We start from the raw sequence: 21,206 nt of genomic DNA on the forward strand, positions 1-21,206 counted from the left end.
TAGGTTTTAGGCCGATGTGAGTTAATTTTTAATGTAAATGTTTTAATTATTAATGTATAATTACTAATGTAAAAGCTTTAAATGTAAATATTTATATTTAAAAACATCAGGGAATGTAACATTGTTAAACATTAACTCCCTTTCACACACGCGGGGGTACGATATGAAGGGAGAGTTTGAGGCCTAGTTCTAGGCTTTAGGTCTAGCTGTAGGCTTTAGGCCGCTGTGAGTAAATTTTTAATTTAAATGTTTTAATTAAAAGCTATCTCAGGGAATTACTAATATTTAATTTAAATGTTTTAATTAAAAGCTATCTCAGGGAATTATAATTTAATTAAAAGCTATCTCAGGGAATTATAAGGGAATGTTACACTTGTTTAGCCAGGAAAGCGTCACTGAGTCTAAAGGTTTTTGTAGGGTCCTGCCAAATGTTTGCAGTAGGGGGCGATGTTGCTACACCTAATCGGACATCAGACGGACGGACGGACGATGTAATCTATTGTAGGCTGGTTCACTTCGTTCCTACCAGTATTAACGTATATCGGGGACCACGTGTATGTCTTAAAAAGTTGTTTGTTCATGTTATGAGTGTCAGTAACAATCTACACGTCTTGACATCTTGTGTTCTGTTTACGTTGACAGCAACTTCGAGCACTGCTTACTGATGACTAGCAAGTGCTTGCTGTTGTTGTGAATGTGAATCAGACCCATCTACTGGTTGTTAGATTATCCTGTAACAGTAAATAACTTTGAGGGTGCATGTATAAATCGACGGTGTCTGTATATATCGACAACGAATACTTTGGCAAACTAACGTAAGATAAGGGATCGATTTGTAGAGGCGACTGCATGGCCAGGTGGTACAATTCGCATTTCGAAACGTAACTAATTATTATTATTCAGGTGGTGATGCTGCTGATATGCCAGTGACAATCTACACGTCGTGACATCTTGTATTCTGTTTACGTTGACAGCAACTTCGAGCACTCTTCTTAATGATGACGAATAAGTGCTTGCTGTTGTTGTGAATGTGAATCAGACCCATCTACTGGTTGTTAACTTGTCCTGTGAGATTGAGTAACTTTGACCATGCATGTATAAATCAACAAGGTATACATCACAAATGACTAAGGTGAAATCAGGGTGCGATTCGCATTGCAGAGAAGGAGGCGCGATGCGCTACCCTGTAGACCTACTACGTTCACGGCAACACTGGGCACTGTGTTGTACATTCATCAACAAGTGCTCGCTGTTGTTGTGAACGTTGACACGGAACGTCTATTCGAAGTCTTCACGTGAGCAGTGATGCTCGCCACGGATGTGTGTCTGTGACCAAAATGGCGTCACGGTATGAAGTGCAGAGTGACAATCTACGCGTCGTGACTGCTCGTCTTCTGTTCACGTTGACAGCAACTCCGAGCACTCTGCTTAATGATGATTAATAAGTGCTTGCTGTTGTTGTGAATGTGAATCAGACCCATCTACTCGTTGTTAGGTTATCCTGTAACGGTAAACAACTTTGACAGCACATGTTTAAATAGATGATGTGTGTGTATATATATCGCCAAAGAATACTTTGACAAACTAACGTAAGATAACGGATAGATTTGTAGAGGTGACTGCATGGCCACGTGGTACATTTAGCAATTCAAAATGTCACGAAATTGTATTATCCAGGTGGTGATGCGTCCACTAGGCCAGTGACAATCTACACGTATTGACATCTTGTATTCTGTTTACGTTGACAGCAACTTCGAGCACTCTGCATAATGACGACCAGCAAGTGCTTCTTGTTGCTGTGAATGTGAATCAGACCCATCTACAGGTTGTTAGGTTATCCTGTTATGGTAAACAACTTCGATGGTGCGTGTTTAAATAGACGGTGTATGTATATATATCGCCAAATAATACTTTTACAAACTAACGTAAGATAACGGATCGATTTGTAGAGGTGACTGCATGGCCACGTGGTACATTTAGCAATTAAAAATGTCACGAAATTGTATTATCCAGCTGGTGATGCTTCCGCTAGACCAATGACAATCTACACGTCTTGACATCTTATATTCTGTTTACGTTGACAGCAACTTCGAGCACTGCTTAATGATGACTAGCAAGTGCTTCCTGTTGTTGTGAATGTGAATCAGACACATCTACTGGTTATTAGATTATCTTGTAACGATAAGTAAGTTTGACCGTGCATGTATAAATCAAAAGTGTATATATCGACAATGATGGCACAAAAACGTGAGATAAAGGGGTGAATTATAGATGTGACTGCATTGCCACGCGGTACATTTATCATTAGAAATGTAACGAATTATTTTTCAGGTGGGGCTGCTGCTGGGCCAGTGACAATTTACCCGTCGTGACATCTTGTCGTCTGTTCACGTTCACAACAACTTCGAGCTCTCTGCGTAATATGTTGACTAGCAAGAGCTTGAATGTTGTGGTGAACGTGAGTCAGACCCATCTACTGGTTCATAGACAGAGCTATATAGATCTTTTTTCTTCCACCAACAAAAATGCAACTTAAAATTTGGAAGGAAAAAACGTAATAACGATACAAAGTAGACGTAAACCTAAACCAGTGTACATTGAAGACGAACGCAATAACGAATTATTGTAAATGGACTTAACGTATATCTGGGTATACTGTATGTTTAAAAACAGTTGTTTGTTCATGTTATGAGTGCCAGTAACAATCTGCAACGTATTGACATCTTGTATTCTGTTTACGTTGACAGCAACTTCGAGCACTGCTTACTGATGACTAGCAAGTGCGTACTGTTGTTGTGAATGTGAATCAGACCCATCTACTGGTTGTTAGATTATCCTTTGACGGTAAATAACTTTGAGGGTGCATGTATAAATCGACAGTGTCTGTATATATCGACAACGAATACTTTGGCAAACTAACGTAAGATAAGGAATCGATTTGTAGAGGTGACTGCATGGCCACGTGGTACATTTTGCATTTCGAAACGTAACTAATTATTATTATTCAGGTGGTGATGCTGCTGATATGCCATTGACAATCTACACGTCGTGACATCTTGTATTCTGTTTACGTTGACAGCAACTTCGAGCACTGCTTACTGATGACTAGCAAGTGCTTGCTGTCGTTGTGAATGTGAATCAGACCCATCTACTGGTTGTTAACTTCTCCTGTGAGGGTGAGTAACTTTGACCATGCATGTATAAATCAACAAGGTATACATCACAAATGACTAAGGTGAAATCAGGGTGCGATTCGCATTGCAGAGAAGAAGGCGCGATGCGCTACCCTGTACACCTGCTACGTTCACGGCAACACTGGGCACTGTGTTGTACATTCATCAACAAGTGCTCGCTGTTGTTGTGAACGTTGACACGGAACGTCTATTCGAAGTCTTCACGTGAGCAGTGATGCTCGCCACGGATGTGTGTCTGTGAACAAAATGGTGTCACGGTATGAAGTGCAGAGTGACAATCTACGCGTCGTGACTGCTCGTCTTCTGTTCACGTTGACAGCAACTCCGAGCACTCTGCTTAATGATGATTAATAAGTGCTTGCTGTTGTTGTGAATGTGAATCAGACCCATCTACTCGCTGTTAGGTTATCCTGTAACGGTAAACAACTTAAACAGCACATGTTTAAATATATGGAATGTGTGTATATATATCGCCAAAGAATACTTTGACAAACTAACGAAAGATAAGGGATCGATTCGTAGAGGTGACTGCATGGCCACGTGGTACATTTTGCAATTGTAAATGTCACGAAATTGTATTATCCAGCTGGTGATTCTTCCGCTAGACCAGTGACAATCTACACAGTCTTGACATCGTGTATTCTGTTTACGTTGACAGCAACTTCAAGCACTTCTTACTGATGACTAGCAAGTGCTTGCTGTTGTTGTGAATGTGAGTTAGACCCATCTACTGGTTATTAACTTCTCCTGTGAGGGCGAGTAACTTTGACCATGCATGTATAAATCAACAAGGTATACATCTCAAATGACTAAGGTGAAATCAGGGTGCGATTCGCATTGCAGAGAAGGAGGCGCGATTCGCTACCCTGTACACCTACTACGTTCACGGCAACACTGAGCACTTTGTTGTACATTCATCAACAAGTGCTCGCTGTTGTTGTGAACGTTTACACGGAACGTCTATTCGAAGTCTGCACGTGAGCGGTCATGCTCGCCACGGAGTTCATTCTCAAGGGCTCACTCGGACAATTGAAATGTGTTTCGTGACGACAACGATAGCACGCTATGATGTGCAGAGTGACAATCTACGCGTCTTGACTGTTCACGCTCACAGCAACTTCGAGCACTCTGCTTAACGTTGAAGATTAAGTGCTGGAATTTTGTTGTGAATGTGAATCGGCCCCATCTCCTCGCTGTTAGCTTCTCCTGTGAGGGTAAGTAACTTCGATTGTGCATGTGTTGAGGAGTTCCCAGGACGCACTCGGAGACGCAGGTAAGGTTAAGGGCTTTCGCCAAAGGTTTTTTAAGGGCTGTTACAATCTAACACAAGGGTACACAGCTCCCAGGGGTTAGGGGGTCCTACACTGAGTCCTGGTCCCTGTCCGGCTAGCTCTGGTCTCTCTCTCTCGTGTCGGATCGGGGACTCTGCCAACTCCACCGACCGGAGAGAGAAGCACCTCTATCGGCTACCACCAGCTTCTCTCCAGACTCACGACTCGATCCCTCTCTACCCCTGGTTCCCTCTTCACCCTTCTTACTCTACGCGTTCCCACAGTGACCCCGCTTCGCCACGCTTTAATAGTTTAAAGCGATTTGAAGCATGTTTCATATTTTTTTTGGGGGGGGGGGGGGGGTGGGAGGGGCAGAGCTTTGTGACATCATATTTGAGGGGAGGTCTGACTTTTTGTGACGTCGTGTGACGAAGGGGGGGTCAAAAATCGTCCAAAATCGTGTGACGTCATTTATGGACGGCCCCTTTCGCGATGTTTGCACATCGCACCCGGTACTCGCTTGAGGCTGAGTCAACCTACGTCACGCAGTGACGTATTGAGCAATACATGTCACCGTTGACCGGTGGTCGACACTTCTTGCCGTTGCTGAACGTGAATGTTTTACGATTCTAAAACTCCGGCGGTTCTACGCAATTCTAAGGGTCATGGAAGGGCGACATTGTGTTGATTTGTTAACGAATGGGAATCGGGCCGTGCGATTGGCCCGGGTGGATTGCGAGGTTAGAGGACGGGTAGGAGGGGTGGGTGGGGGGTGTGTAGACGAAGCAGGTGATTGGTGGAGAAGAGAAGGAGGAGGGGCGAACGGCTTGGAGAGAGCACGTGACATTTTCTTTGTGACGCATGTTGTGTTACCGCAGACGTGTTTTGTGTTACTGGTTAAATAAAGTTCGCTAACTGAAAGAGACGACTCGTGTCAATGTCTGAATGCAGTTGAAATTACTTTTTCAAACTATTCCACAATTTTGGGTTTACTAGCTAAGGCCTCGCTGAGTTGCCATGTGGCTCTTTTGGAAAACGCGACCCTGGCCATCGCAAATGATGGCAGCTCAACGAAGCGGCCATCTTATCACGTGGACATTTATAGCAGCCGAATACTCTAAACGCGCGACCTTCATTCTGAATGTGGAGGGGAAATCCCGGGGGACTCGGAGACAAATCCACGCGACTCCGGGGAGAGATAGAGACACGCAAACTCTAAATACACGGCAGTCGTCAGGGTCAGGATCGAACCCACGACCTCCAGCGTCCCAGGCGAGGTAGTTAACATCTCCTAGCCGCCGTGGCGCCCCAAATAACCGTACCTGCATTTGAGTTTGAGTCCCAGAAACGCTTTAAGTGCTGGGCAGCCTCCAACTTGTTCAGAATGCAGCTGCTAGAGTGCTTACACCACGTACTAGGTCTCGGCAAGGTAAGGTAATTTACTATTGTTACCGGGTAAAAGGGTAAAGGGTTAAAGGGTAAAGGTAAAGGGGTAAGGTAAAGGGTTAAAGGGTAAAGGTAGCTCGGAAGAATTACCCGGTAGGGTAAAGGTAGCGCGAAGTATTACCCGGTAAATACGGTACAGTCCGTGGCCTCCATTTAATAAGTAATATTTAAAAAAAAAACACGCTTTTATGAAATGTACCGTACTAGTAATGGCAGAACTCCACGACTCAAGTGGGACCGTGGCCAATTACAGCCAACGTCAGTTGATTCCAATTCCGTGAGCACATTACACCCAGGTCCTCTTATCTCTTCATTGGCTGCCGGTCAAATTCCGAGTAGATTTTAAGATACTGCTATTGACTAGAAGGCTTTAAAAAGGGCTCACCCCACATTGCTTGCAGGAACTAAGGGGTCGTCCATAAATGACGTCACGCACCTGGGGGGGGGGGGGGGGCGTCAGATATTTGTGACGATGTGTGACGAGGGGGGGGGGGGGTTGAGAAATGTGACGTCACATCAAAATGCGCAACTTTAAATATAGACAACACGTTCTACTTAATTAAATTGACTTTTCGATAAATGTTTTCTCCTACAACATCAGAGTGCAGCGCCACAATAAATACGCACTACAATGACAATAGTTTAAAGTTGCAGCATTTTGATGTGACGTCACATTTCTCAAACCCCTCGTCACACATCGTCACAAATGTCTGACCCACCTCCCCACCCCTAGGTGCGTGACGTCATTTATGGACGGCCCCTAAGGGTTTGACAGCTACGCAACAACAACAAACAGACTTTTGCCAAACAACGTTGGGCCATTGAACATTGAACGTTGGGTCAACGTTCAATGTCCACCGGTTCAAGGTTGAACCAACCAAACGAGGCACCACCAGCACCCGAGTTCACACGTCGATTCCCCGCGCACTCGATTCGTTTAACGCTGAATCGAAATCGGGATTCGTTTTATTGGGGAGGTGATTGAAGGAGGGAATCGATTCCACAGACCGGACGTCCGTGATTCCTCGAAAGTGACAGTCGCGATTCCAGTCTGCAGTGAGTGGTGAGTGTGTGTTGTACACGTGTGTGTGTGTTACACGTGTGTGTGTGGTGTGTGTGTTGTACACGTGTGTGTGTGTTACACGTGTGTGTGTGGTGTGTGTGTTGTACACGTGGTGTGTGTGTGTCTAGGGTACACGTCTGTGTGTGTGTGTGTCTAGGGTACACGTGTGTGTGTGTCTCGGGTACACACGTGTGTGTGTGGTGTGTGGGGGACATGTGTGTATGTGTACACTGTGTGTGTGTGTGGTGTGTGTGGTACACGTGTGTGTGTGTCTAGGGTACACGTGTGTGTGTGTGTGTGTCTAGGGTACACGTGTGTGTGTGTAGGGTACACGTGTGTATGTGTCTAGGGTACACGTGTGTGTGTGTCTAGGGTACACGTGTGTGTGGTACACTGTGTGTGTGTGGTGTGTGTGTTACACGTGTGTGTGTGGTGTGTGGGGGACATGTGTGTGTGTGGTACACGTGTGTGCGTGTGGTACACGTGTGTGTGTGGGGGCAAGTGTGTGTATGTTCTACACGTGTGTGTGTGTGGTACACGTGTGTGTGTGTGGTACACGTGTGTGAGGGACATGTGTGTGTGTGGAGTACGCGTGTGTCTGTGTGTGTGGTGTGTGTGGTACACGTTTGTGTGTGGGGGGGACATGTGTGTGTGTGGGGTACACGTGTGTGTGTGTGGGGTACACGTGTGTGTGTGTATGGGGTACACGTGTGTGTAGGGTGCACTTGTCTGCTGAGGCAACGTCTCTGTAGGGAACTCGAGGTGGCAACTTCTCTGTAGGGAACTCAAGGTGGCAACGTCTCTGTAGGGAACTCAAGGTGGCAACGTCTCTGTAAGGAACTCAAGGTGGCAACGTCTCTGTAGGGAACTCAAGGTGGCAACGTCTCTGTAGGGAACTCAAGGTGGCAATGTCTCTGTAGGGAACTCAAGGTGGCAACGTCTCTGTAGGGAACTCAAGGTGGCAACGTATCTGTAGGGAACTCAAGGTGGCAACGTCTCTGTAGGGAACTCGAGGTGGCAATGTCTCTGTAGGGAACTCGAGGTGGCAACGTCTCTGTAGGGAACTCAAGGTGGCAATGTCTCTGTAGGGAACTCAAGGTGGCAATGTCTCTGTAGGGTGGTCAAGGTGGCAACGTCTCTGTAGGGCACTCAAGGTGGCAATGTCTCTGTAGGGAACTCAAGGTGGCAACGTCTCTGTAGGGATCTCAAGGTGGCAATGTCTCTGTAGGGAACTCAAGGTGGCAACGTCTCTGTAGGAACTCGAGGTGGCAACGTCGCTGTAGGGAACTCAAGGTGGCAACGTCTCTGTAGGGAACTCAAGGTGGCAACGTCTCTGTAGGGAACTCGAGGTGGCAACGTCGCTGTAGGAAACTCAAGGTGGCAACGTCGCTGTAGGGAACTCAAGGTGGCAACGTGTCTGTAGGGTGGTCAAGGTGGCAACGTCTCTGTAGGGAACTCAAGGTGGCAACGTCTCTGTAGGGAACTCGAGGTGGCAACGTCTCTGTAGGGAACTCGAGGTGGCAATGTCTCTGTAGGGAACTCGAGGTGGCAACGTCTCTGTAGGGGACTCAAGGAGGCAATGTCTCTGTAGGGAACTCAAGGTGGCAATGTCTCTGTAGGGAACTCGAGGTGGCAATGTCTCTGTAGGGAACTCAAGGTGGCAATGTCTCTGTAGGGAACTCAAGGAGGCAATGTCTCTGTAGGGAACTCGAGGTGGCAACGTCTCTGTAGGGAACTCAAGGTGGCAACGTCTCTGTAGGGAACTCCAGGTGGCAACGTCTCTGTAGGGAACTCAAGGTGGCAACGTCTCTGTAGGGAACTCGAGGTGGCAACGTCTCTGTAGGGTGGTCAAGGTGGCAATGTCTCTGTAGGGAACTCGAGGTGGCAATGTCTCTGTAGGGAACTCGAGGTGGCAACGTCTCTGTAGGGAACTCAAGGTGGCAACGTCTCTGTAGGGAACTCAAGGTGGCAATGTCTCTGTAGGGAACTCGAGGTGGCAACGTCTCTGTAGGGTGGTCAAGGTGGCAATGTCTCTGTAGGGAACTCGAGGTGGCAATGTCTCTGTAGGGAACTCGAGGTGGCAACGTCTCTGTAGGGAACTCAAGGTGGCAACGTCTCTGTAGGGAACTCAAGGTGGCAATGTCTCTGTAGGGAACTCGAGGTGGCAACGTCTCTGTAGGGTGGTCAAGGTGGCAATGTCTCTGTAGGGAACTCGAGGTGGCAATGTCTCTGTAGGGAACTAGAGGTGGCAACGTCTCTGTAGGGAACTCAAGGTGGCAACGTCTCTGTAGGGAACTCAAGGTGGCAATGTCTCTGTAGGGAACTCGAGGTGGCAACGTCTCTGTAGGGTGGTCAAGGTGGCAATGTCTCTGTAGGGAACTCGAGGTGGCAATTTCTCTGTAGGGAACTCGAGGTGGCAACGTGTCTGTAGGGAACTCAAGGTGTCAATTTCTCCGTAGGGTGGTCAAGGTGGCAATGGCTCTGTAGGGTGGTCAAGGTGGCAATGTCTCCCTAGGGAACTCAAGGTGGCAATGTCTCTGTAGGGAACTCAAGGTGGCAATGTCTCTATAGGGTGGTCAAGGTGGCAATGGCTCCACGCGTGCTGACCGTGGTGAGGTGCCTCCTGGGGGCGTTCTTCGCTCTGGCCGGGCTCGTCAAGGTCACCGACCTCGTGTCGCCAGACGTCCATCAGCACATGGTAAACACGCGCGAGTGCTCGCACGACAAACAACGACAACGGCAACGACGTGGCGATTCGTGCCAGGCTAGGTGCACTTTGGAAGGCCGTCGCGTGAAGTGTACTGATTGGCACGGTTGGCTACGTACGGTGCGAACGAAGTTCCACATACACGCACAGAGACCCGTAGAGACACCCAGAACCATAGAGAACTACATAGACTACCCATAGCAACCTAGAGACCCACAGGTTAGCACGGTTGGCTACGTACGGTGCGAAAGAAGTTCAACATACATCCAGTGTGTAATTCTGTCTCACTCCTGCTTGCAGGAGGTCACGGGACAGACCCAGCAGGTGCCATGGGTTGACTGCTGTGCCAGGCTAGGTGCATGATGTCACGGGACAGACCCAGCAGGTGCCATGGGTTGACTGCTGTGCCAGGCTAGGTGCAGGAGGAGGTTACTGGACAGACCCCGCAGGTGCCATGGGTTGACTGCTGTGCCAGGCTAGGTGCAGGAGGTCACGGGACAGACCCAGCAGGTGCCATGGGTTGACTGCTGTGCCAGGCTAGGTGCAGGAGGTCACGGGACAGACCCATCCGGTCCTCTGAGTTGACTTCTGTGCCAGGCTAGGTGCACGGGACAGACCCAGCAGGTGACATGAGTCGACCGACTGAGATGACCGGTAGATGCACCACCACCAGCTGTACCCCCCTGCTGTGCCAGGCTAGGTGCAAGAGGTCACAGGACAGACCCAGCAGGTCCCATGGGTCGACCGACTGAGATGACCTGTAGATGCACCACCACCAGCTGTACCCCCCTGCTGTGCCAGGCTAGGTGCAGGATGTCACGGGACAGACCCAGCAGGTGCCATGGGTCGACCGACTGAGATGACCTGTAGATGCACCACCACCAGCTGTACCCCCCTGCTGTGCCAGGCTAGGTGCAGGAGGTCACGGGACAGACCCAGCAGGTGCCATGGGTCGACTGACTGAGATTACCGAGATGACTGGCTGATGCACCACCTGTGCCCCCTACTGTGCCAACTTGCTGTGCTTTAGCCACCCAGCGCTCCGCTCGTTGTTGTGAACCGGCGTCGTTCCTCCGCCCTCCGCTGTTGTCGCTGTCCTTCACGAACCTCCTCCACCGCCGTCGCCATCAACCCCCATGTGCCGTGCGTCTTGTGTCTGGTCTCGTGTCTTGTCTCGTGTCCCCCTCCGGTCGCGTGGCGAGACGCAGAAAGAGGAGTTCTCCAAGTTCTCTGCCGTCTTCCCGCTTGCCCCGCTGGGCTGGCGACCTCCGCCCGACCTCTACATGGCCACCGTCGGCTGGATGGAGCTCCTTCCCGGGATCCTCCTCGTGCTGGGGCCCACTCCCCTGCAGACGGCGAGCGGCGTCGTGCTGCTCGTCATCATGATCGGTAGCCGCTGCTGCTGCTGTTGTTGCTGATACTGCTGCTGCTACTGCTGCTGCTGCTATTGCTGCGACTGCTGCTGTTGTTGCTGCTGTTGCTTCTGCTGCTGCTACTGCTGCTGCTATTGCTGCTGTTGCTTCTGCTGCTGTTGATGTTGCTACTGCTGCTATTGCTGCTGCTCTATTGCTGCTGCTACTGCTGCTGCTATTGCTGCTGCTATTGCTGCTGTTGCTACTGCTGCTACTACTGCTGCTGATATTGCTACTGCTACTGCTGCTGCTATTGCTGCTATTGCTGCTGTTGCTACTGTTGTTGCTTCTGCTGCTGTTGATGTTGCTACTGCTGCTATTGCTGCTGCTGCTACTGCTGCTGCTACTACTGCTGCTGCTTCTGCTGCTGCTGATGCTACTGCTGCTGCTGATATTGCTGCTACTGCTGCTGTTATTGCTGCTACTACTGCTGCTGTTGCTTCTGTTGCTACTGCTGCTGCTATTGCTGCTACTGCTGCTATTGCTGCTGCTATTGCTGCTGTTGCTACTGCTGCTGTTGCTGCTATTGCGGATACTGCTGCTGTTGCTGCTGCTGATACTGCTGCTACTGCTGCTGTTGCTTCTGCTGCTGCTACTGCTGCTGCTATTGCTGCTGTTGCTTCTGCTGCTGTTGATGTTGCTACTGCTGCTATTGCTGCTGTTGTTGTTGCTGCTGCTACTTCTGCTGTTGCTACTGCTGCTATTGCTGCTGTTGCTACTACTGCTGCTATTTCTGCTGCTGTTGCTGCTGCTGCTATTGCTGCTACTGCTGCTGCTACTGCTGCCGCTACTGCTGCAACTGCTTCTATTGCTGCTGCTATTGCTGTTGCTGCTGCTTTTGTTGCTGCTGTTGCTTCTGCTGCTGTTGATGTTGCTGCTACGTCTGCTATTGCTGCTGAGATGGCGGGACAAGTGATAGAGGGTACGCTGTACCATTCCGCAAACTGTATCATACTGTTTCATTCCGCAAACTGTATCATACTGTATAATCCCGCAAACTGTACCATACTGTACCATCCCACAAACTGTATCATACTGTATCATCCCACAAACTGTACCATACTGTACCATCCCACAAACTGTATCATACTGTATCGTTCTGCAAACTGTATCACACTGTACCATCCCACAAACTGTACCATACTGTACCATCCCACAAACTGTATCATACTGTACCATCCCACAAACTGTACCATACTGTATCGTTCAGCAAACTGTACCATACTGTATCATTCCACAAACTGTACCATACTGTACCATCCCACAAACTGTATCATACTGTACCATCACACAAATTGTATCATACTGTACCATCCCACAAACTGTACCATACTGTATCGTTCAGCAAACTGTACCATACTGTACCATCCCACAAACGGTATAATACTGTACCATCCCACAAACTGTACCGAACTGTATAATTCCGCAAACTGTACTATGTATAATTCCGCAAACTACCGTTCCCTGTACTGTACCGTACTGTACCGTTCTCAGTACTACAGTAGAACCTCTGGTCACGAACGCTTCTGACCACGACCAAATCGGGTTCCGACCAAAAAAAATTTAAAAAATTTTCAATCTGGTCACGAACACAAACTCGGGTGGCGATCAAACATGGCCGCGGCCGATTTGCCCTTCCGCGCCATTTTTTTTGTAAGCGCCAAATTTCCTGTTGTTTGTTTACAACAAACAACAGCGACCCACGTGTGGCCGCTTGCTCAGTCAGTCTTGCTTAGTAATCGGTCTCGGTCAGACGTGCGCTCATTCGCTGTGAACTCTGCGCAGTATTTTGTGTATTTTTGCATTAATTTTGCATCAAGTTCAAGTTCATGTATTAGGTGTAGCCCTGTGAGCCATTCGGCTCTTGAATCGGGTGCAACCGCAACAAACAAAAAACATGAACAAAAAACATCTTAAAGTGAATATGTGACTAAGTGCAAACAGAAAATCCAAGAAAAGACAGCAAAATATTGCAGAAAATTCATACGATGATGCGGTGAAGTAAACGTTCATACGATATTACGGTGAATGCTTCCAAAAACAATACTGTACCCAAATATTACTGTTAACTTACTTTCAATAGAAACATGAATTGCTCGTACGATTATTCTCTCTCTCTCAGAATCGACCGACTGATGTAGCAGACGAAACAATCATCTTGTTGAACAATTCTAAATCTTGACGCGGCAATTTAAGTTTTCTCTGTTGTTCAAGGTTGTCTCAGTGTTATTCAATGTTTTTACATTTAGTTTACTATTACACTATGAATTCTATGGCATAATTAACTCTTTTTGTGCTTAAATCTTTTTAAAAAAACAATATTTATATACAGTTCGTAGGAGTCTGAAACGGATTCATCGTATTTACATACAATCCAATGGGGAAATTAGGTTCGCGTCACGACCAAATCGGGTTGCGACCAACGTTATGGAACGAATTATGGTCGTGACCAGAGGTTTTACTGTATATCCTACTCAGCCACGCAAGTTCAACAAAGTGGTTAATCGTTGACCGCTCATAAACCGCGTTCTAATTGTGCTCGTTCCACGTTATAACACTATTTATTCTGCGTTATAATGGAGGCACGCGTTATAACACTGTTCTGCGTTATAAAGGGGGGAGGGGGGCTCGTTATAACGCTGTCTGTTCTGTGTTGTAACGGGGGAGCTCGTTATAACGCTGTCTGTTCTGCGTTGTAACGGGGGCGCTCGTTATAACGCTGTCTGTTCTGCGTTGTAACGGGAGGGCTCGTTATAACGCTGTCTGTTCTGCGTTGTAACGGGGGCGCTCGTTATAACGCTGTCTGTTCTGCGTTGTAACGGGAGGGCTCGTTATAACGCTGTCTGTTCTGTGTTGTAACGGGGGAGCTCGTTATAACGCTGTCTGTTCTGCGTTGTAACGGGGGCGCTCGTTATAACGCTGTCTGTTCTGCGTTGTAACGGGGGAGCTCGTTATAACGCTGCCTGTTCTAGCGTTATAACGGGGGCGCTCGTTATAACGCTGTTCTGCGTTATAACGGGGACGCTCGTTATAACGCTGTTCTGCGTTATAACGGGGACGCTCGTTATAACGCTGTCTGTTCTGCGTTGTAACGGGGGAGCTCGTTATAACGCTGCCTGTTCTGCGTTATAACGGGGGCGCTCGTTATAACGCTGTTCTGCGTTATAACGGGGGCGCTCGTTATAACGCTGCCTGTTCTGCGTTATAACGGGGACTCTCGTTATAACGCTGTCCTGCGTTATAACGGGGGGGCTCGTTATAACGGTGCCTGTTCTGCGTTGTAACGGTGTCTACAAGTGTGTCCGCCTGTCCGCCCCGTGTGGTAGGCGCCATCTACAGCCTCCTGTCCCTGGGGCTCCCCCTGGTTCAGTGTCTCCCCGCCACCGTCTGCCTCCTCCTCCTGCTGCTGCTGCTGCTCAAGCCCAAGGAGCCGGTGGCCACTGGGGGTCGCCTCAAGACAAAAACCTCCTGAGAGGGGGCTGGGTGGGGTGGGGGGGGCTGGGTGGGGTGGGGGAGGGGTGGGGGGAGGGGGGGGGAGAATGAGGGTTGGCAGCGGGTGAGGTTCATACACGGCGAGGAGGTGTGAGGGGGGGTGGGAGCGAGGGGAGGGGGGGTGGGAAGGGGGTGGGAAGGGGGGGGGAGGGAGGGGGAGGGAGGGGGAGGAAGGGGGTAGGGGTGGAGGGAGGGGGTAAGGGGGGTGGGAGGGGAGGGAGAGGGGAAGGGGGGGAGAGAGGGGGGTAGGGGGAAAAGAGGGGAGGGAGGGGGGGGAGGTAAGGAGGGGGGTAGGGGGGTAAGGGGGGGAGGGAGGCGGGTGGGGAGGTGGGAGAGGGGTAAGGGGGGGTGGGAGGGGAGAGGGGGGGGGGGAGAGGGGAAGGGTGGGAGGGAGGGGAGGGGGGTGGGAGGGGGGAGGGAGGCAGGACAGGGAAGGTGAGGGTAAGGAGTGGGGATAGGAGAGTAGGGAGGGAGGGAGGGAGCGAGGGATGGATGGAGAAAGGGAATGAGTAGAATTTGGTGGAGAAGGAATGAGTCAATAAGTTGTGAAGGAGAGAGCCGAGTGAGGGGGGGGGGGGTAGCAGGATGAGGGTCAGTAAACACACCTCGTCTTCCCTTGTTGTTTGGACCAAACATCATCATCGTCATGTAGAGACCAAACATCATCATCGTCATGTAGAGACCAAACTAAATCATCGTCATGTAGAGACCAAACATCATCATCGTCATGTAGAGACCAAACATCATCATCGTCATGTAGAGACCAAACTAAATCATCGTCATGTAGAGACCAAACTAAATCATCGTCATGTAGAGACCAAACATCATCATCGTCATGTAGAGACCAAACTAAATCATCGTCATGTAGAGACCAAACATCATCATCGTCATGTAGAGACCAAACTAAATCATCGTCATGTAGAGACCAAACATCATCATCGTCATGTAGAGACCAAACATCATCATCGTCATGTAGAGACCAAACTAAATCATCGTCATGTAGAGACCAAACATCATCATCGTCATGTAGAGACCAAACATCATCATCGTCATGTAGAGACCAAACTAAATCATCGTCATGTAGAGACCAAACATCATCATCGTCATGTAGAGACCAAACTAAATCATCGTCATGTAGAGACCAAACATCATCATCGTCATGTAGAGACCAAACATCATCATCGTCATGTAGAGACCAAACTAAATCATCGTCATGTAGAGACCAAACTAAATCATCGTCATGTAGAGACCAAACATCATCATCGTCATGTAGAGACCAAACTAAATCATCGTCATGTAGAGACCAAACATCATCATCGTCATGTAGAGACCAAACATCATCATCGTCATGTAGAGACCAAACTAAATCATCGTCACTATGAGACCTCTTTTACCAGTGGCAAAATATAGTAGTAGGTTTTTACCCTTTAAACTGGTACAAAAAGTGATACCTTTATACAAGGCATCATGTTTGCAATAACCACAACACAAGCAGTCAAAATGCAAACAAAAAGAAACAACTCTGATAACGATATGCACTGTCCTTGAAGTTGATTGGTCCACACCCGAGACAGCTTTTCTTAGAGCCTAGTCTCCATTGGTGTTCAACACCAATGGAGACTAGGCATATCGTTATCAGAGTTGTTTCTTTTTGTTTGCATTTTTAAATCCTTTATATTAAGTTCACTTGCTTGCTTGCTTGCACGCTTACGACCGTGCAAATCTTTCGGTCGTTTTTTAACCCACTTCCCGTGATCCAATCGAGCTGACATTTTGCACACAGACTCGTTGTGCGAGACAATTAATGTTCGTGAAAATTTTTTTCCACAACTTTACACTGTTTAGGGAAATTTTTTAATATTTAATTACCAATTGCTTAATGGTGGCAGACAATCATCTGACCCATAGGTGGCAGCCATCTCAAGCCAGAGGACGAGAGGACTCTAGCCACCACGCATATAAAGGATTTAGAGTGAAAAACTTTGTTTTTACGGGTTAATTTATTAAATCCTTTATATTAAGTTCACTTGCTTGCTTGCTTGCTTGAGTGCTTGCTTGCTTACGACCGTGCAAATCTTTCGGTCGTTTTTTAACCCCCTTCCCGTGATCCAATCGAGCTGACATTTTGCACACAGACTCGTTGTGCGAGACAATTAATTTTCGTGAAAAAAAATTCCAAAATTTGACACTGTTTAGGGAATTTTTTAAAAATATTTAATTACCAATTGCTTAATGGTGGCAGACAATCATCTGACCCATAGGTGGCAGCCATCTCAAGACAGAGGACGAGAGGACTCGAGCCACCACGCATATAAAGGATTTATAATGAAAAACTTTGTTTTTACGGGTTAATTTTTTCTAGGTTAAATCTGTAATTGTGGAATACTTTGACGTCGCCTGCCAGCCGAGTCGCCCCCACCCCCCCCAATCAACACTGCCCCCACCCCCCACCCCGAAAACTAAAGAGTTTTTTAGCTCTTTGGGCTTTAGTCGGGAAACAAAACGTCCGATTGCGATTCATTGGAAGGACGACTTCGTCATCGTCGTCATCGTCATCATCGTCGTCATCATCATCGTTATCATCGCCATCTTCAGAATCGTCATCATCGTCATCATCGCCACCCTCGGTATCATCATCATCGACATCATCATCATCGACATCATCATCGTCATCATCATCATTACCCTCGGTATCGTCATCATCGACATCATCGTCATCATCGCCACCCTCGCTATCGTCATCATCATCATCGTCATCATCATCGACATCATCATCGCCACCCTCGGTATCGTCATTGTCATCATCATCGTCAACCCGGTATCATCGTCATCGTCGCCGTCAGCAACAGCGAGTTGTCATTTAATTGGAACTCGCCGATTGACGATGACCTTCACTACAATCGCTGCTAAATGTTTCCACAATGTCTGGTTGCCTTCCTCTTCTTTCGTACGGCACGATGGGGGTGGTTGTGTGGGTGGTTGTGTGGGTGGTTGTGTGGGTGGTTGTGTGGGTGGTTGTGTGGGTGGTTGTGTGGGTGGTTGTGTGGGTGGTTGTGTGGGTGGTTGTGGAGACGCGATGATTTGCGGCCACATGGCAGGAATCTCGCGTCTCTTTTGGTTTTTCGGGAGAAGGGATTTGACGGTGTCCGCGTCGTCCGTTTGCGTTCGTCGCCCGGCTTGGCCGCCGAGGCTCCGTGCCCGTTGTGGCTTTGTGCTTTTTCGCTCGCGGCAGCAGCAGCAGCAGGAACCGTAATCGGTCGCAAAGAATGAAACCCATGCGGGGGTTTTAGTTCAAATTTCGATTTAAGTCACGTAGAAGGGAAGTAATAAAATAACAAAAATAAAACATAATAAAATAATTCTCACGACGTTTCGGCCACAACGCAAGCAGCCGTCCTCAGGTGAAGACCAGGTCTGTCGGGAAGACAGCGTCTGAATGAAACACCACCACGCTTTAGTGTCACGCCGTGGCTTATTCGCGACGCGAAAAGTGGACCCTGAAGCCAATGAAGAGCATCGCAGCGTCAATAAAAGTTTAAATCACCGATACCGCATCGAACCCCTTTCTGCGGTTACGACGCCGCACGCACCTGCACGCGTACATCGTCAGCTTTCCTTCCGATTCCGTTCGGATGACGTAAAACGGCACGCCGGAAGCAGCAGCAGCAACGCTGAGGCTCCCACCACGATGGGCGGGGGAGGGAGGGAGGCAGCGGGCATGCGGCACAGCTTTTTTGGTGCCGGCTATCGGTAGAGTGGCGGCGGCGTCGGTCGTGCCGCTTGCGGTTCTCCGCGGTGAGTAACGACGTCTTGATGAAAACGACGGGAGCTGCTGCCGCCGCTGCTGCTACTGCTGCTGCTACGACTGCGTCTCCCTCTGCAACGCAACATTAACGCTGAGCCGCTGGCGCGTTTCCCCGGGTTCGCCAGTGAATAATATCACGGTTAAACACATTCCTGCGGAGGGAGCTGGTAGGAACGTCGGGTTGCTCGGTCAATGGCCTGCAGGGTCAACGGCGGCGTGGTGTATTCCGCAAATATGCCCGACTGTGAGGGCGGGCACAAGCCGGCGTGAGTAGGTTAAACGTTGAGTTTTATAAGGGCACCACGGGGTGACCAGCCCCTCCCCACCCAGCCCCACCCCTCCCTCCCGACCCAGCCCTTCCCCACCCAGCCTCTCCCCCACCCTCCCCACCCAGCCCCTCCCTACCCTCCCCACCCAGCCCCTCCCTACCCTCCCCACCCTCCCCTCTCCACCCAGCCCCACCCCTCCCATTTTTTGATGCACGACGGACGGACACAATAATCCCCTGTGGGCTGGTGTAACCAGGAGATTCCTACCAGTATAACACAGCGTGGAGGTGCCATTGGGTAAACAAATACTAAATTAAATTGGGTTTTGTGACGTCCATTGTCATTTGGAGCCATCCCGTGCTGCGGCCGATAGGGGGCAGCACGTGGTAGCTCCAAATAAGAAAAAAGTGACGTCACAATAACCATGGGGATATCGAGACTCGGGGATGCGTGCGAGTGGAGTTTAAACAAATCAAAGGTTAAGAAAAGTTTAAACTATGACGAGATTAACACAGTTAAAGTGTACGGCCTTGGTGGTGTGGATTGGTGTGTGGCATTGGGGGTGTGTGATTATGATGCCTGTATCAGGGGTAGGTGAGTGGTGGTGTGGTGTGTGGTGGTGTGATGTGAAGGTGAGTGGTGGTATGGGTTGGTGTGCAGGCGATAATGTGGTTGTGAGGCCTGTATAGGGGTCGGTGAGTGGTGGTGTGGGTTTGGTGTGCAGGCTAGAATGTGGTTGTGAGGCCTGTATAGGGGTCGGTGAGTGGTGGTGTGGTAAGTGGTGGTTTGGGTTTGGTGGTAGCTCCGATGAGCCAGACCCGTCCATACTTTTGCGAGGCTCCCCCAGGTGAATCACAGTTGTCAGTAGCTCATCAGTTGTCTAATGTGTGAGCCAAGTAAGTCAGACACTGAGGCCACCCTGTGTAGAACATCTATTGGTGGCTCTTGGGTGAGCCAGACCCATCGAGGGATTTTATTTCAGCGGGACGCGCCCAATGAGCTTTTCGGCTCTACGAGTTCATTGGCGTACGGTGCAGGTGTTGCTACATGGTACAGATCGAGGTTACACAGGTCGCGATGCAAACAGCGAGTCGCCGTACTCATGATGTACATAATCATCAACATCACAATCCATGGGCAGACAGCCCCCTAGCAGAGGTTGCAATCGGGTACCCGATACCCGTACCCTACCCGATACCTGGCTACCCGTACCCGGCCGGGTACGGGTACGGGTATCCGTTTGCGACCCTGGCGCGGTCGGGTACCGGTAGGCCGTGAGTCACTGGTGAGTAACCGTTCGTCACTCATTTTCCAACGTCTTGTCTCTTCTCACAATTCAAGTTCCTAGAATCAAACCACCCGCGCCTGCAACATGGCTTCATCCCAGAGGTCGCAATCGGGTACCCATACCCTACCCGATACCCGGCCGGGTACGGGTAGCCGGGTATCGGGTAGGGTACGGGTACCCGTTTGCGACCCTGGTGCGGCCGGGTACGGGTACGGGTAAGGAATCAAAACCCGTTTGCGACCTCTGCCCCCGAGTAGTAGGAGGTGTGTCGACTGCTACATTTCATCATTTGTTGTTTCCACTTTCCTCTTCTGTCTTGTCGTGCCAGTATGTCTCAAGTCGTGCACATTATCATCGTGTATTGTGTAGTTTATAGTATAGCGTATAGTGTACTGTATAGCGTAGTATATAGTGTAGTATATAGTGTAGTGGATAATAGTGTAGTGTATAATGTAGTGCAGCATCATCATCACCACGATCCATGGGCAGATAGCCCCCAAGTAGTAGTTGGTGTGTCCACTGAGTTAACGTTGTGCTCACTAATAAATAAATAGTGTTGCCTTCCCAGAACACTGTGTGCGCACCTCTCGAACCATTTCACATGTATTCAGGCGCCCAGTCCATTTCGCGACTTAGAAACCGATAGCAAAAACAAATCTTGAAATCAATTCTCAAGTTGACAGGCAGCCAGTGTAGAGACTTTAAAACCGGTGTAATGTGCGCGGCTCTCCGTCTGGTCTTGGTCAGCGCTCGTGCTGCAGCATTCTGAACGAGCTGTGGTTTACCCGTTGCTTTCTTAGTGTAGAGGAGTAAAATGGGGGCGTGACGTCATGTGTGCCGTCCAGTGCGATGACGTCACGTTAAATGGGAATCACGACCCCAGTTTGCCAGTCCAGTGGTACTGTACCTGCCTTCCATGTGTAGTAGGTTCGAATTAGGTGCACACACACGCAGCTTGGAGGCAACACTATTTATTAAACGGTAAGTAATATAACACTGTACATAAGGTGGTGACCACCTTCCTCAACTCACTAACACTCTGGAACGCGACACAGACTGGACCAGGCAGGCAACGGCCTGCCTGGCCCAGGACGACGACTCGGGACTTGACGACCGATGATGTCTTTTCTTTGGAGTACAGTACAACAGCCTTGCTCTGCGTTCACACCACGCTTATATCTGCTTTGGCGTGGCCGGCTCCGCCCAGGCGTGGCTGGCTCTCTCCAGGCCACGCCTCCATTCCCAGGACACGCCTCACT

General features: G+C 49.2%; 1 protein-coding gene across 2 annotated transcripts; it reads left to right on the forward strand.

Annotated features, from left to right (window-relative positions):
• Window positions 1-6,900: 6,900 nt before the first annotated feature.
• TMEM35B (transmembrane protein 35B) lies at window positions 6,901-14,566 on the forward strand. Of its 2 annotated transcripts, none has more exons than XM_061579381.1 (4): window positions 6,901-6,974; window positions 9,546-9,672; window positions 10,890-11,070; window positions 14,420-14,566. In XM_061579381.1, exons 2-4 carry the CDS (start codon window positions 9,562-9,564, stop codon window positions 14,563-14,565), a joined length of 438 nt encoding a protein of 145 aa, XP_061435365.1. In that variant the 5' UTR covers window positions 6,901-6,974; window positions 9,546-9,561; the 3' UTR covers window position 14,566. The 2 variants fall into 2 exon arrangements, with proteins under 2 accessions (XP_061435365.1, XP_061435366.1); XM_061579382.1 differs by having other exon boundaries at window positions 6,948-6,967.
• Window positions 14,567-21,206: the final 6,640 nt, after the last annotated feature.

The sequence above is a fragment of the Lethenteron reissneri genome, chromosome 69 (genome assembly GCF_015708825.2).
Source record: "Lethenteron reissneri isolate LAM-NWPU_2019-01 chromosome 69, ASM1570882v1, whole genome shotgun sequence".
Lineage (NCBI taxonomy): Eukaryota > Metazoa > Chordata > Hyperoartia > Petromyzontiformes > Petromyzontidae > Lethenteron > Lethenteron reissneri.

Coding starts and splice junctions, on each gene's coding strand:
- TMEM35B (XM_061579381.1), top strand. CDS start 9,562: ATGGCTCCACGCGTGCTGACCGTGGTGAGGTGCCTCCTGGGGGCGTTC. Junction 9,673..10,889: donor CAGACGTCCATCAGCACATG/GTAAACACGCGC, acceptor GGCGAGACGCAG/AAAGAGGAGTTCTCCAAGTT. Junction 11,071..14,419: donor GCTGCTCGTCATCATGATCG/GTAGCCGCTGCT, acceptor CCCGTGTGGTAG/GCGCCATCTACAGCCTCCTG.